The sequence below is a fragment of the Neolamprologus brichardi genome, chromosome 12 (genome assembly GCF_056152115.1).
Source record: "Neolamprologus brichardi isolate AB-2024 chromosome 12, ASM5615211v1, whole genome shotgun sequence".
Lineage (NCBI taxonomy): Eukaryota > Metazoa > Chordata > Actinopteri > Cichliformes > Cichlidae > Neolamprologus > Neolamprologus brichardi.
In genome coordinates, this window is record NC_142115.1 from 27,713,724 (window position 1) to 27,729,548 (window position 15,825).

General features: G+C 38.8%; 1 protein-coding gene across 1 annotated transcript; it reads left to right on the forward strand.

Annotated features, from left to right (window-relative positions):
• Positions 1-582: 582 nt before the first annotated feature.
• Positions 583-14,150, forward strand: si:dkeyp-117b11.1 (SH2 domain-containing protein 6). Its single transcript, XM_035907354.2, has 19 exons — positions 583-696; positions 4,209-4,234; positions 4,346-4,371; positions 4,458-4,495; positions 5,106-5,196; positions 5,286-5,353; positions 5,455-5,470; positions 5,596-5,667; positions 6,807-6,835; positions 7,517-7,553; positions 7,662-7,737; positions 7,943-7,973; positions 8,159-8,195; positions 8,283-8,385; positions 10,525-10,562; positions 10,808-10,851; positions 11,998-12,066; positions 12,402-12,560; positions 12,668-14,150. The coding sequence occupies exons 1-19, from the start codon at positions 694-696 to the stop codon at positions 12,782-12,784; spliced, it is 1,080 nt and encodes a 359-aa protein (XP_035763247.2). The 5' UTR covers positions 583-693; the 3' UTR covers positions 12,785-14,150.
• The last annotated feature ends 1,675 nt before the right edge of the window (positions 14,151-15,825 follow it).

Here is a 15,825-nt window from a genome sequence, read left to right on the forward strand (position 1 = left end):
TATGTTAGAGCAGCAAATGTAATGTTTTACTCTTACAAGGTATAGTTTACTTTTACCAATGTAAAGGCATTTGTATTTTAATAATCCAGTGTATTACTACACACCAAATTTGAGTGATGATTCATCAAAACATACCGAAGCATTATTTAAACCTTCACTTTCCTAGTTAAAAACAAACAAACAAACAGTTTTCTTTTATAATAGTACTAGAAGAAATGACACCTTCACTAAAGTTATGATGCCAGCATTTTGTCTCCTGGAGGTTCAATAAAGTAAATAAAAGTATCTTCAACATCACATGCTAAACGAGGTCCTATCATTTAGTTAGTAGTAATAGCTTCAGTAAATACATATATACCGTGTTAATATTTTATTTTTACAGCATACAAAGAGAATGTCCTTTGCTGCCTGCAACAAATCAGCAATTTCAGTTGGTTATATGACTGTTAGGTAGGGAAATTTGGAGCCATGTTCAAGCTGTGCAGCAGGTCAGTTAAAGGCAGACATTTGAGCAGCAGGTGAGGCTGTCTCTCTTACTGTTACAGGTAGGAAATGCAAATGAGTCCAGCTAGAGCTGATTCACACGGTCTCTGGCTCACACGCTTTTAATCTATAAAGCATTTGCATCCAAGGACCGAAACAAAGACATATCCTCATGACTTGAGCTGTGAGACGGGTCCCCAAGTCGTGAAAATGGTAAAGTACTGTTTAATTAAGTTTGTTATATTTTGGTTTATGGTCTGATAACTTTGGGTGGAGTGAGAAGGAAGCGAGCAGGTGTTGTTGAGGCCCACTGTAAAACTTCCATGTAGTTATTTTTAGCTCACCTTTATTTCTTCTTTGGAGTTCGGAGTGTGGGAAAGATACGACGGGAGAGATAATTTTAAAGATGTGATTGTATGAGAGTTTAAAGGGTAAACAATGAAAATATCCCAGAAAACTAGCGTTTAGAGACAAGTTGAAGGTAAACTTTTACCTGCAGGCATCTGTAACGACCAAATAAATGTCCTCTGGCAAATCAAACAAGTTTGTGTGTTGCTTGATGGTTTCCTGAAGTTATTAGATTTTGTTGGATCAAACACTGAATCACAGTTGGGTTTGGCGCTATTTTTAATTTGCGCTTCAGTTTCACTTCCTGGTTTGAGAGAAATTAAACGACTGTTGTTGTGATCTTTTTGTACAGTTTAGTGGAGACGTTCCCAACTCTCTCTAAAGTTCTTGTAGAGACACCGACTGACGTTCGAACTGAAATCTTTGCACGTTTAACTCTTTTATGTCTAAACATAAAATCTGCTCATACTGTATAAATGACATAGAGCTACAGAAGTATTTTGGCAACACAAAAAGTCTCTTTGCACATGTGATTCAACAGGGTTCAAGTTCCTCTTGCTTTTAGCAAACAGTTCTTGCAGGTACATTCTTCCGTACGTTAACAAACATTAAACACAAACAAAGGCGAGCTCCAGCTTTTAATGTGTGACTGCAATATAACTAGTGCAGAAAAGGCCGAACATAATCTTTCCACCTTAAACAAATGTTCGAAGATAAATTTCATGGCAGCTGTTTGTGAAGATAGTTTCTGAGAAAACTATTTTCTAATTCCTATCAAATATAATTGCTCGTGATAACAGATGAATAGAGTATTATTTGAATAATGCGTGCTAGTCCTTGTTTGCATCAGATTTCGCTCCACAGCTGCGCGACTTTTTCCTCTTTCCTCCTGTTTACTCCCACAGATTCTGACACATTTCTCATCTACAGGTAGCGTTTTAACACTGCTCTTATTTTAAGACAAATCTTAGCATTGTCACTGTAACCTAACTCAGCCTTAACATGTAGACATGCTTGGGATTAGAGAGAATGTCGTGAATAGCTGACTAGTGATGTACTTCTCCTTTTTTATCGCCTTTCCCCTGCTCCTCATTTATCAGGACTGAAACACCTGGTTCCTGACGTGTTGTGTGTACAGACAGAAAGTGATCTCTCCCTGCCTGTTTATCATCATTTACATTACATCAGCACTTCCTCTACAGCTGCCTCACGCACTGGGACGAACTCAACTTCCTGATATTACTTTTGTAGTGAATTCCACCGTCTTCTGTAACCTCAGTTGTAAACAGCTACACATAAACTTGAATTTCACAAATATTTTTACTACACTTTTGTTTCAAAGCTTATTTTGAATAAGATGTAGCAGCAATCAAAAGCCAGACAGATCATTCATGAGGATACAGTTGGGAAAAGTTGACATACCCTCATCATGGGCATGAATGTCATGGCAATTTTGGCTTTTTAAAAACTGCTCCTTTTTTCAGGTGGGAATGATTGTATAACATACACAGTTAAAAAAGAAGAATTGGATGCAAAAAGTCCAATTTATTCTAATGCACACAGGGTCAAACGTATAAAAATATTGATAGACCCTGTTGGTATTTGGTTAAATGTTCCAAATCAAGCTGGACGCCAACCAGACACTTTTGTTAACCATCACCAAGCATAGTCTGTCTGGAAGGCTGACCACTCCTCTCGGCAGAATTGGTAGAGTCTATCAAAGCTAGCTGGCTTCCTGGCACAGACCTGGCTTTTAAGTGTTGCTCACAAATTTTCAGTTGGGTTGCCATCAGAAGGTCAATGTTAGCCCGCTTTATCAAGTCCAAAACCAGTTTTGTTGTGTTTTGAGGATCATTGCCCTGCTGGAACACCCAACTTCACCAAATTTTAACTGTCTGCTGTTTGATTTGGAGTGAAGTTGAAGAATTCATTCTTTATTATTCCAACAAATTGTGTGACAGGTGGTACAGTGTCCTTAGTTTTGAAAGCCTCACCTTTATTCCTCCAAATGTCCTTCCTAATATTGTGGCCAAATTGCTAAATCTTTGTCTCATGTGACCAAAAAAACTTATTTTGCTTGTCCACGTGGGGAGCTTTAAATGTCAGTTGAATTTGAAGTTGTTGATTTTGCAGCAGGGTTGGGTTTTTTTTCATCAGCACCCTCTCTGTTCACGGCAATTTGAAACTCACTTCAAACCCAAATCATCACACTTGCAGCAGTTAGTTGTTTGAGCTGATGTGCCGTGTTTGGTTTCCCAAATGTGGCACTGTGCATCATAGGATCGCCACTTTGATCTTGTTGGTCCATTATTTCACAATGTCCTTTGGAAGAAAGAAGAAAGAAAGGCTTTTCCCTGGCAACTCCTCAGAATGAGCCGTGTGTGTTCAGTTAAAAAAAAAAAAAGTCTTATAAACTTTGACATTTATCATGAAAACTGACACCTGCTGAGTCACAGATGTAGCTCCCGGGATTTGGCCATTTCTCTGAGCTTTGCACAGTCAGACCTTGGAGTGAATTTGCTGGGACATCCATGTCTGGGAAGATTGTCTCATTGTGTTAACACAATCGTGAAAACTGTAAAGAAACAAATTGCCAAAATGTCTGCTTTTACAGAGGTGCTCATACTTGCCCTGTGAAAACTTTCTTTTTATGTGACTTTATGTTTAGGGTGGTGGAAACAGTGAATACAGCAGGTGTTCTGTAATCATGGGCTTTATGGACAATAAAGGAGGCACGTTTCAGGAAAGAAGAAAAACCAGCTTTAGATTATCAAGCAAATCATGTCATATAATAATTATCTAATGTGTACAGAAAAAAACAGGAAATGTCTTATAGTGTATGCTTGGCCAGTGAAAGTGCTTATAGGTAATTACAAAAAGACAATTTTATGTCCTTTATTTAATGTTGGGAAGTTTTAAAAGATAGATATTCTTATATGAATGTTTACAGAACTGTGTCCTATCCTACTGTATTTTCATATATTATATTGGCAGATAAAAGATTAATATATCTCTGAGAGTAAATTACACCACAAAAACATACCCCACCAACATTTTGAAGTATTTACATCCTGTTTAAAATGATACAGTGATACCTCAGGTGCTATTTTGTACTGTGTTTTTGTCTCCTTTTCTGCACCAAATAAAGCTCCATTGTTATGTGACCTTATCTAAAGAGGGAAACTGACTCAGACAGACAGATGAAGCTGATAAGTAACTGAAAGTAAATCATTATTAGCTAGGCATGCAGTTTAAGAATAATGGGCTGTGTCACATAGAGACAGCTAAATATCTGTGTTTCTGTCGCTCTGCATCTACTCGTCTCATGAAATCTGGGTATTTGTTCACTAATTTCTGTGGTTTCTGGTGTTTTTCAGAGTTTCTTTGGAAGACTGAAGAACCTGTGAGTATCATGACCAAGACAGAAACCGCATTCATTCTCATTCTTTCCTGCTAAAAGCTTATTGTATTAAAGTATCCACTGTCCATGTCTTTTCTCCCTTCATCCTTTCAGACCTCCAGCTCCTCCTAGGAGGACGGGTGGGATTTGTTTTCACTTTATTAAAGCTGCTTTGATGCCTTTTGTACATCTCTTATGTTTATTCATATATGTTTGTGTCCTACAGATAACAATGCAGCATATGGGTGGCCGGAGGATGAATTTGTAAGTAGGAAGAGAACAAGTTCTTAAATTGCGTGTCTGTGGTTTATAATAGGTTTGTTATATTTTTGTACTTTTTCATTCAAGTTTTGGATATTTTTAGGGGCAGGATTTAAGTACTGATTTTTTCCTCGTATATTTTCTTTGACTTTTCATCAAGTCTGTCTTCGTATGGACCGGCATTGTTCTCCTTCGTTTTGTACATAACTTTTTTGGGGGACAAAGAAAAAGCAAGAAGGTATTGGAACCGGAGAATGAACGTTTTGCGGTGCTGCAAATGCTTGCATTTGATGCGGTACTTGGATTGTTTTGCCACGAGTTCCCGGCATGCAATGCGCGAAAGTCACGTGGTCTGTCAATCTCTATAGGCCAAAAACAATACGTATTGTGAAGGGAGCTGACGCACAATCAAGCAGACATCCCGGTCTCAATAATAACAATACACAGCAATGCTTTATCATGATAAAACTAAATAGCTTTACAATATTAGAGCAGGGTACACACTGAACAGAACAGCAGTCTATCTCATGGCAGCCATACTGCTAAAAGTTTTATAGTTTGTTTAGAAATAATTGTTAAGATTGTTAAGATTACCAACCTTTTCTCACGGCAGGATGATGACAACGACATGTATGAAGCTCCTCCCTGTGAGCGACCGGCTGTCAAAGTGCCACCGAGAGCAGTGGAGGAGAACGTTTATCTGGGTAACATCTGAGTCTGGCAAACTTCAGCACAGATACCACAGACAGTGAAACGCTGTATTTCTCCCTGAAATTCTTTCTGCTTTTTGCAGAGAGGACTTCCAAACCCGGTGTAACACCGAGACAGGTTGCACCTCCACCCAGACCGAGCAAATCCTCGGTAATAAAAGCTCAGGGTCTATTTCTTTGTGCCTGTCAACATAGATGTTTTACCATGTTGTAACTGTGTTTTTTTTCATTCGGAAACCTTCGCAACGGAAGGATGCCGTCAGCAGACGTAAGTAACTCAGCTCTGTTTGATGATTTTTTTAAAATTTCATCAGTCCTTTTTTTCCCCCTACATTTTTACGCTTTCATTTGTGTACTTTAATGAATCACATAAATACATTTATCTCTCTCCAGCACCTGAGGTCATTAGAAGTGATAAGCCAGGGAAGAAGAAGATGCCGCTTCAGACAGTCCCTGTAGAGGAAGGTAGTCAGCACCAACACAAAGTATTATTTTAAAGGAAGAGTGCACCAGAGTGTAACTGAGTGAAAACTGACTGTGAGGAAGATTCTTTAAGGGGGGATATGGGTGCTTCTACTACAACTACTTCTTATAATAATAATGAAGACTATACTATGTTTATGAGTTTATTAGCCATGTGGTATTTCCAGAAGCTGCTTGATAAACTCAGGTTGCCAAACACTTGTAGCCTGTGCTTGATGTTTTCAGCAGCAACATAATTTGGAGCTGTGAGCAAAACAAAGAGGAGAGTGCCACCTGCTGTAGTGCCACTGAGCTGCACATTAAACACTACAAAACAACATGCAAGAACCCAAAAACTGCAGGCCTCAGAACAATCTTCTGCATTTCAAAATTATGAATATCTCAGTTTTTTTTCCTTTCAATCTACACTCAAATACATTCACTCAAATATAAAGATATTTCTCAGTATTATATGAATCATATTACATACGGTGTTTTCTCTTAATAATTTTGGGTTGGGGCATGATTACAATGCTTTTAAGCAGAATGGGTTTTTCCATTTCTCACCCCAGTTTGTATTGATGCATCTCTTATGGAAACGAAGAGCTTCAGCTGACATTGATTGCTGTGTTAAAATGGGAAAATGACCTGGATGTTGATGCTAATATTTAGTGAAGTAGAAAAAAAAAATCTGAAAATTTAAACAGGCCTATTTTTCATTTGAATATTGCGTATTTTAAGTATGTTACATAGGTAAATAGATTTGTGGTAGTCACTTTCATTGCTGGTGCTGTGTCGTAAACAGACGACTAACTTAAGCTCCTACTTGGTGTCCACATATGTGCACATCACATTTTGGCTTATTTAGACCAAAATACTCAATTTTGCTCTGCAAGGGCCTGACATCCACTTACGAGGACCTTATACTGCTACTGTTCTATCAAAATTTTAAATGAGTATCCTCAGATGTGGCTCTTATTTTTCTTAAAAACAAAAATAAGGTAAAAACAAACAAATAACCTGATAATTCTTTGTTTTTACATTCACCGGGCCCCAATATGCCCAAATGCTGTAAGCATCACCACTGTATATTTGTGATATGGCAACACAGATCACTAGTAGTCTTTTTTTCTGCATTTCAGATGTGTACCTGGATCCAACTGAAGAACCGGTGACTTTAACATTATTATGTTTTCTTTTTCTTTTGTGTGTAATAATATACACACAAAAGAGTGTCAGTTTGAGTGTGTGTGGGAGGTGCAAGGAGTCACCCACGACATGTCTGCACTCAGAGGGTGCTGTTGTTTCATAAGGGCCTTTTATAAGCAGTCGGTTGTCTTTTGCTGCACCAACAACTACATAAATGTACCAATACCCATGCATCTTCTTCTGGATGGATGGGTATTCTGGGGCTGGAGCCTATCCCAGCTACCATAGGGGAAAAGGCGGGGTACACCCTGAACAGGTCGCCAGTGTGTCACAGGACCCGGCCATTCGCACGCACATTCACACCCATAGGCATCTTAGAATCACCAAATAACCTAAACCCACTAACTGCATGTTTCTCTGTAGTAGCCAGAAAGAACACACACAAACATGGGGAGAACATGCAAAGTCCACACAGAAAGGTCCCGGTCAGATGGTGGAGTCAATCTCCAGACTGTCTTAGTGTGAAGCAACAGAGCTAACCATGCCTAGATAAACATTTACATGAACATTAAATCTTAGATAAGTCACTAATACCAAAAGCCAATAATACCTGCACAGCTGCATGAATGTAATTTGATGTTTTCTTCTGTATGGAGAAGGTTAATGCCCCTTTTCATATCATATTTGTTGGTTTGCGTTACAGGACGATGATGATGACCTTTATTTAGAACCAGAAGCAGGTACGTTCATACACACTACATAGGCAATAGTTCTGAGGCATTGATTACAAATTTATATGAAAGTGTTTGAAAACTGGAAGTTACTTTTACTTTCCCCCCTCTCTCCAGCTTGCTCTCCTCCCCCGCGTGGGCCCATGAAGATGCCTCTGTCTCCCAGGACACCGGCACCTGCTCAAATACCCTTGTAAGTTCATCTCACTCTGTTTCAAAGCAGCTTTCATCCTATTTGCAGGCAAGCTATGATACAATATGTCTTTATAGCTGTGCATTCTAGACAATCATGTGTGTGTGTGTTTTTAATGCAAATATGGTATTTATAATAGGGAAATTATGTTTTAAAGTCCTGGTAGTAAATATGCAATAAACATTAGCCCTCTCACTGTCTGCAGGAAGAAGCCTTCAATCCCCAGAGATAAGTTTGTGAGTGTGTCTATTAATCTCTGTGCTTCATCTTTAATTTCCTTATGCTAAGCTGGGTCCTGATTTAAAGTAAGCTGTCAGGATACAAGATGAGTTTTAAATTCTTACCCCATATTCCCATTTCCAGTGTTTGAAATTAAACTTACAGGTATGACACAGCAGTAACATTTATTCCCCTTTTCCAGAATTTTGTTTTGCCTCCATTAGAGGACAGAAAAAGAGGTCAGAACCACATCTTCCTTGGTAATGAAATAAATCCAGACAGCTCACACTCAAAAGATATAAGGAGTACATACATTGCTTCTATAGGTCCTTCGGCAGAAGAAAAACGTCCCACTTTTGCAAAGCCCCCTCCACCAATTCCTGGTGCTAAGCCGCATCTGCCAGCGAACCTGAAGGAACCTAAAGCCAGGTAAGAGCTGACAAATACAAAGAATTTGTGCATCTATATATACTGTATATATATTGTACAACTTGCGACTAAAACATTCTGGGAACACCTTAATTGGGTGGTTTTTCCTTCAAAGTCAGCTTCACATGCATGTCTGGTGTTTTTTTTTACTTCTTTTATGTTCGCTTTGGTTCTTAAGATAGGTAGAGCTGTTCATGTGTTTCTGCTTCTTAATTCAGATAAAACCTAGGTTATTGTACTCGGCCCTGAAAATCTTAGAAATATGTTATCTAACCAGATTCTTACTCTGGATGGCATTACCTTGGCCTCCAGTAACACTGTGAGGAACCTTGGAGACATTTTTGACCAGGACATGTCCTTCAACGCACATATTAAACAAATATGTAAGACTGCTTTCTTCCATTTGCGCAACATCTCTAAAATTAGAAATATCCTGTCTCAGAGTGACGCTGAAAAACTAGTTCATGCATTTATTACTTCTAGGCTGGACTACTGCAATTCATTATTATCAGGATGTCCAAAAAACTCGCTGAAAAGCCTTCAGCTAATCCAAAATGCTGCAGCAAGAGTACTGACAGGGACTAGAAAGAGCATATTTCTCCTGTTTTGGCTTCCCTTCATTGGCTTCCTGTTAAATCCAGAATTGAATTCTTCTGCTCCTCACATACAAGGTCTTAAATAACCAGGCCCCATCTTATCTTAATGACCTTGTAGTACCATATCACCCTATTAGAGCACTTCACTCTCGCTCTGCAGGCCTACTTGTTGTTCCTAGAGTATTTAAAAGGCCCCTCTTCTGTGGAACCAGCTTCCAGTTTGGATTTGGGAGACAGACACTATCTCTACTTTTAAGATTAGGCTTAAAACTTTCCTTTTTGCTAAAGCATATAGTTAGGGCTGGACCAGGTGACCCTGAATCCTTCCTTAGTTATGCTGCAATAGACGTAGGCTGCCGGGGAATTCCCATGATGCATTGAGTTTTTCCTTTCCAGTCACCTTTCTCACTCAGTATGTGTTAATAGACCTCTCTGCATCGAATCATATCTGTTATTAATCTCTGTCTCTCTTCCACAGCATGTCTTTTATCCTGTCTTCCTTCTCTCACCCCAACCGGTCGCAGCAGATGGCCGCCCCTCCCTGAGCCTGGTTCTGCCGGAGGTTTCTTCCTGTTAAAAGGGAGTTTTTCCTTCCCACTGTCGCCAAAGTGCTTGCTCATAGGGGGTCATATGATTGTTGGGTTTTTCTCTGTATCTATGAAGTGCCTTGAGGCAACTTTTGTTGTGATTTGGCGCTATATAAATAAAATTGCATTTAATTTAATTTAACTAGCATTACAGCATAGCATGCATATGGCTTATTTAGTAAGTCACAAATACACAACCATTTTATGGTTTTACTGTTTACTTTCAGTTGCAACTGGGAACTCAAAATCCAAAGTTATTCAGGAACACCATAATTGTATGCTGATGAAATTTACTTCACTGAGACCCTAATGGACTCGCAGAAAGTATTATTCTTTTCTTACAGTTGTTCTGTATGAGGAAATCACTGCTTGTTTCTGCTGTTAACTTGGGAATTTCTAGGGATTCACTCACTTTTAGTGCTAGCCTCAAGTGGCCATTAAAGGAACTGCAATTTTTGACATTTCTTTAGTGTTGTGCCAAAAAGTAATTTTAGATGTATTTTTTAAGTGTAATGTCATTGCTTATGTTAGTATAGACTGTAGTATATGAAGGGATTATATATAATGTAAAGAAGTGACGCATTTTACAGGTATTGTTATGAGACTGGGTTATTGTACCTACATTACAATCAAACCACTCCCTTCTACACAAAAACATATCTTTATAGAACTTCTAGAACTTCTTTATAGACTTCTAACCTGTGACAGGCTCAGAATGCCTTTATCTCGTTCATGATAGATACTTGATGTGTATTTCACAGATTGTAAGCCAACAAATAATTTACAACACTTTAAATACAGGCAAGGATTTTTTTTTGGGTGGATTATCACTTTCTGGCACAGCACCTGATCCTGAGATTATCACTGGAGCTGACCCCCATCCACAAGACCTGCAAGTGTGTGCATGTCAGAATTAAAGTTAGTGTCTAATGTTAGCCTTCTTTTCTATTTTTCAGCCCTCCAAATCCCCCAATACCAGACACCAAGCCTGTGGGTAAGCTCAGTTTTCTTTTTTAAGTCTCTATTAAATCCAAAGGGACGACCGAGGATCATTTTGAGTATATTTATATTTGTACTTTGATGTAATTGAAACATAGTTTTCATCATACTTAAAAAAAAAAGAAAAAAGAAAACAAAACAAACAAACAAAAAACAACCAACAAAACATTTGACTGTTGCCAAATACAGATTTCCCATGAACTTGTGCTTGACAAACAACTTATCTTTATGTGTTTTAAGCCTCCTATGGTGGTATGAGGGTAACCAGACATAACAGCCTGGAGGTAAGAGGTGAACTGTAACTTAGCTAAAAGTACTTATACAATGATGTGAAAATCAAAAATCCTGAATTCAAAAGACAACCCCCCCCCCCCCCCCCCCAAAAAAAAAACAACAAAAAACAAAACAATTTGCCTCTTATTAAGGAAAAGAAAATCTCTCCATATATGTATATCATTCTTAGTGTAGTGGTTTACACATTCACTTATCGAAGGAGACACAATCCCAAATATCTACGCATAGCAAATTTGAATAGATATATGAGACATGTTTTATAGAGTGCGCAGGTAGAGAAGTGTTATATAAGAACCAAACATTTAAGTTTGAGATGTTTGAGATGCGGCACGGTGGTTAGCACTGTTGCCGCACAGCAAGAAGGTCCTGAGTTCAATTCCAACATCAGTCTTTCTGTGTGGAGTTTGCATGTTCTCCCCGTGTTTGCGTGGGTTCCCTCCGGGTACTCCGGCTTCCTCCCACCGTCCAAAGACATGCAGCTTGTGGGGATAGGTTAATTGGATAATCCAAATTGCCACTAGGTGTGAATGTGCGAATGAATGAGAGTGCGAATGGTTGTCTGTCCCTGTGTGTTAGCCCTGCGACAGACTGGCGACCTGTCCAGGGTGTACCCTGCCTCTCGCCCTATGACAGCTGGGATAGGCTCCAGCGCCCCCCGCGACCCTGAAAAGGATAAGCGGAAGCGAATGGATGGATGGATGTTTGAGATGCATGAGAAACATTTTCACTCCTAGCATTTATTTATTAATTTATTTGCTTAAATTAGGGATGCAAAAGACAGAAAATCTTAATTTGAGAAATGACTGGTAAACTTCACATTCATGTAGTAGAATATTTACTACAAAATGTAATGATTTAGTAAATAGTATAGTTCAAATTCCTCCTCGTGTAGAGTAGGTCAGTAAATGCACTTATACTTCACATTGTTCTGTCTCCCTATGCTCGCTTTCTTTTTGTGTCTTTCCCCTCACCCCCCAGCTGATTGGCTGCCCCTCCTTGAATACTTTGAGTTCTTTACCTTACAGTATTGAAGTGTCTTCATGAGACCGTTGTTGTGATTACACTATATAAACAATCCTGCATTGAAGTGGGTTTGATTCTCTTATTGATATATCTGCTGTATGTTTATATTTCAGGATAGAGAATGGTTTGCTGGTGACTGCAACAGAAAGACAGCAGAGGATCTCTTACAGAGAATCAACAAGGTAAACCTGGTAGTTTTAAAGTGATATAAAAAGGTAATGATGGTATGTCTCGCTGACACTCAAACATAAAACTCAAACGAAAGCTAAACCTAAGTCAGACAGCTTCAGGGCTCCATGGCAGTGATTTATTTTCCATTTCCTCCACTTACTCTCCCTGATGCATGTAGAGCCTTTTTACATTCCCCCAATTCATTCCACGATTCATCCATTTATCAGTTTTAGTTGTAGCCAGCTTGACTATTCTTTCATATCTGTCAAGGTTTCCTAAGATGTTCTTTTACATCTAGTTTTATTTATTAGATTTTCCTCTTCTCCTCCCTTTCTCCTTATTGCAGGACGGTGCCTTTCTCATCCGATACAGCTCTGCCCAGAGCACGCACCAGCCCTACACCCTTGCCGTGCTTTACCAGCAGAAGGTGTACAACGTTCCCATTCGCTTCCTGGTGGAAACTAAAGCCTATGCCCTTGGAAAGGAAGGCAAAAAGAACGAAGAGGTGAAAAGACAAAGCAGGATTGAAAAATTCAGGAGTTACTGAAGCTTATGAAGAATTCCGGGCATAATTTAATCACACTTCTCTCTTTATCTTCTGCTTTCTCTTAGACTTTCAACAGCCTGGATGAAATGATTTCTTACCACAAGAATAACCAATTGCTGCTGATTGACAGCAGGAGCCAGGCCAAGCACACAGCACATTTAACCCACCCTGTATGCACTTAAAACTACACTGTAACAACCTGTTCAGACGAATCACGAGGATAATGGCACAGTCACTTACTGCAGGGCTGCTGGGTGTCAATCCCAGAAATGTAGTTTCGTCTTTATGGAATCTATAACACAGCAAAAGTACTTTTTTTCATTTTAAATAAGGGAAAGGAGACAGGGTAACTTTCAGTGCACCGAGTGGTCGAAAATCCTCAGTGACACACTGCCTCAAGATAGCATGAAGTTCAGAGCTCGTCAGCTTCTGTGCCTGTTTGCACCATATTGTCATAGTAATGAGTAGTTAACTGTTGATGGTAGGCTCTTGCTGTGAGGATGTTTAGCCTTACTGTCATCACTTTTAAAAATACAAAAGCTAAAGTTCTGTTCTTATGATGCATTAAAATGTCTCAAGAGCTTCACAGAATGCAGCTAATGTCTATCTATCTATCTATCTATCTATCTATCTATCTATCTATCTATCTATCTATCTATCTATCTATCTATCTATCTATCTATCTATCTATCTATCTATCTATCTATCTATCTATCTATCTATCTATCTATCTATCTATCTATCTTTCCTGCTCATTCATATTATAATACTTATGTGTGATGCACCACTGAGATAAATATCTGTATACACTACAAGTTTGAATTTAATTGTGTCTTTCCATTTGGTTATTTTAATGACTTTGACCTATTATATTTTATGTACTCTGCCTTTTCAGTGTATTGTTGTAGTAATTTGTACAAAACAGACCAAAACTTTACATTTTATCATTTTCCTCATACACTTACGTCACATGCTTCCTGTGAGGATTAATCATAAAACCAACCCTAAAACCACCTGGTAGAACAATTAGTGTGATACTGTATGAAGAAGTCAGGAGTCTCCCAGCTCCCAGTTTGCATACGTGAGACAGCTGCTGTCTACTTTTAAAGCTAGAATAAACGTTCTTTTTTTAATAAAGGTTTTATTTGGGGCTGGATCAGGTGATCCTGAACCATGTCTTAGTTATGCTGCAATAGACTTGGCCTGCTGTGTGTGTGTGTGTGTGTGTGTGTGTGTGTGTGTGTGTGTGTGTGTGTGTGTGTGTGTGTGTGTGTGTGTGTGTGTGTGTGTGGAGGTGAGGGTCTTTCTTCTTCCCTTGCAGCTTTTCTTTTTCAATGTGCTTATACACCACTATTGCATTTAACCATTATCAATGATTAAACTCTGTCTCCAACTGTGTGCAGAACCTCCCTGAGTCTGGTTTTGGACTGGAGGTTCTTCCTGCTTTTACAGTGTTTTTCCTTCCTACACTCACCAGGTGTTTGCTCACACATCTTTGTCTAATTTGTGTTTCTTTCTAATATTGTAGATGAAAGAATAAAATATGGTGGTGAGACCTCATATGATGTGTTATGTATTGTTTGGAGATGGTGGCACTGATAAAAACAGTGTTTGGATGTGTGCAGAGGAGGTATAGTGGATATGTTGGATAAAGGATGCAGAATATGGAGCACCAGAAAAGAGGGAAAACCTCAGAGAAAGTTCATGGATGTAGAGGAGGACATGCAGAGGGTTGACAGAGGAGTATTCTCGGGATAGGATCAGATTGAGGCAGATGATTCGCTGGGGCGACCCCTAAAGAGAGCAGCCAAAAAAAGAAGACAAAGAATAATTAGTATGTGATTTATCAACAAAAGTGTCAATTTGCATTATAGATGAATCACTGAAGTTACCTGCATTGCATGGATTAGATGCAATGCAATGTTTTAGCCTATGTATGTAATGAACCTATATGTGGTGCAGTTACATATGACACTCATATCCTTGCTTAACAGTCAAGGCATCATCATGTTTCTGCGCTCTTTAATTTTGACCGACTGACTAATGTTTTTAAGGGAATTAAAATGCTTTATGTTGTCTAGTAATGTCACACAAAAGCTTGCAGCAGTGGCTAAAAACACAGATGTTTGTGGGACTGCAAATAGAAATATTTGCATAAATAAATAAAGTCTGCTAAATAACTTCCTGGAACCAGTGAGTGTAATTTTAATCTTTAAGCTCTGCTACAGGGTGACTGCTGGTATGACAAACTTGTGTTCATGGTCTAACATTCATTTCAGTCAATGAAAAGTAGCTAACAATAACTTCTATTAAAATTCCCTCCAGTCATTTTTGCATTTAGTTTTAGGATGTCATAGACTTTGATACATGGACTGGACTAAAATCACATAATTTTAACATGTGGTATCTGCATTTAAAAGATGTATTATTATTATTATTATTTTCATATTTTTCAAAGCTACTCATTTTAAGTTTTAATATGTCACTAGTAAATACTACATGGAGCAAGACTACCCTTCTGGAATAGGCATTTTAAATGATGTTCATATTACTGCACGTTATACTGATTCATGTCTGGTCTGAAATGTAAATGAGGCTTTGCTGTTTTTCAAAGGAACTATGTTTCAAAGAAACCACAAACCCAGAAAGTATGGTGTAAATGGTTTGACTTTTAAATAAAGCAGAAACCACATTTTCTATTCCTCACCCTCATAGACTCATTCTCATTGATGACACGCCAGAAAGGTTGTCGATGTTAACATTATACTGAAATGTACTTTTTAGTTGTGCATGTCTTGCTGCACTCCATGCACCACGGTGATGATGGGAGAGGGTCACTGACGTAAAAAGCTGCTTGGAAAAAGCACGATTTGAAAGGTCGGCAGTCCTCTGATCATCCATTCAGAAGCACATTTTATAGAAAGATGACTGCATATGTGTGATTGTGTGGTAATTATGCAAAGGTGGGGCGCATGTCACGAGCCCTGATTTCGAAGTTGGTGGAAAGGAAGGGGGAAGGGGCTGCGGCGGAGGGGTACAAAATGCGCGTTCAACTGAATTCATTGACAGCTCAGAGAAAACAATAATAATAAAAAAAATCCAAGGGTGGGGCGTCACATGTGAAGTTATCCGTTTCAATAAGTAAGCACGGGCTTTTAAGACTGCCCATATCCTTACAAGGCTCAGGGAGGAGATGGTTTGGCTCAGTAGTAGTTGAAGTGGA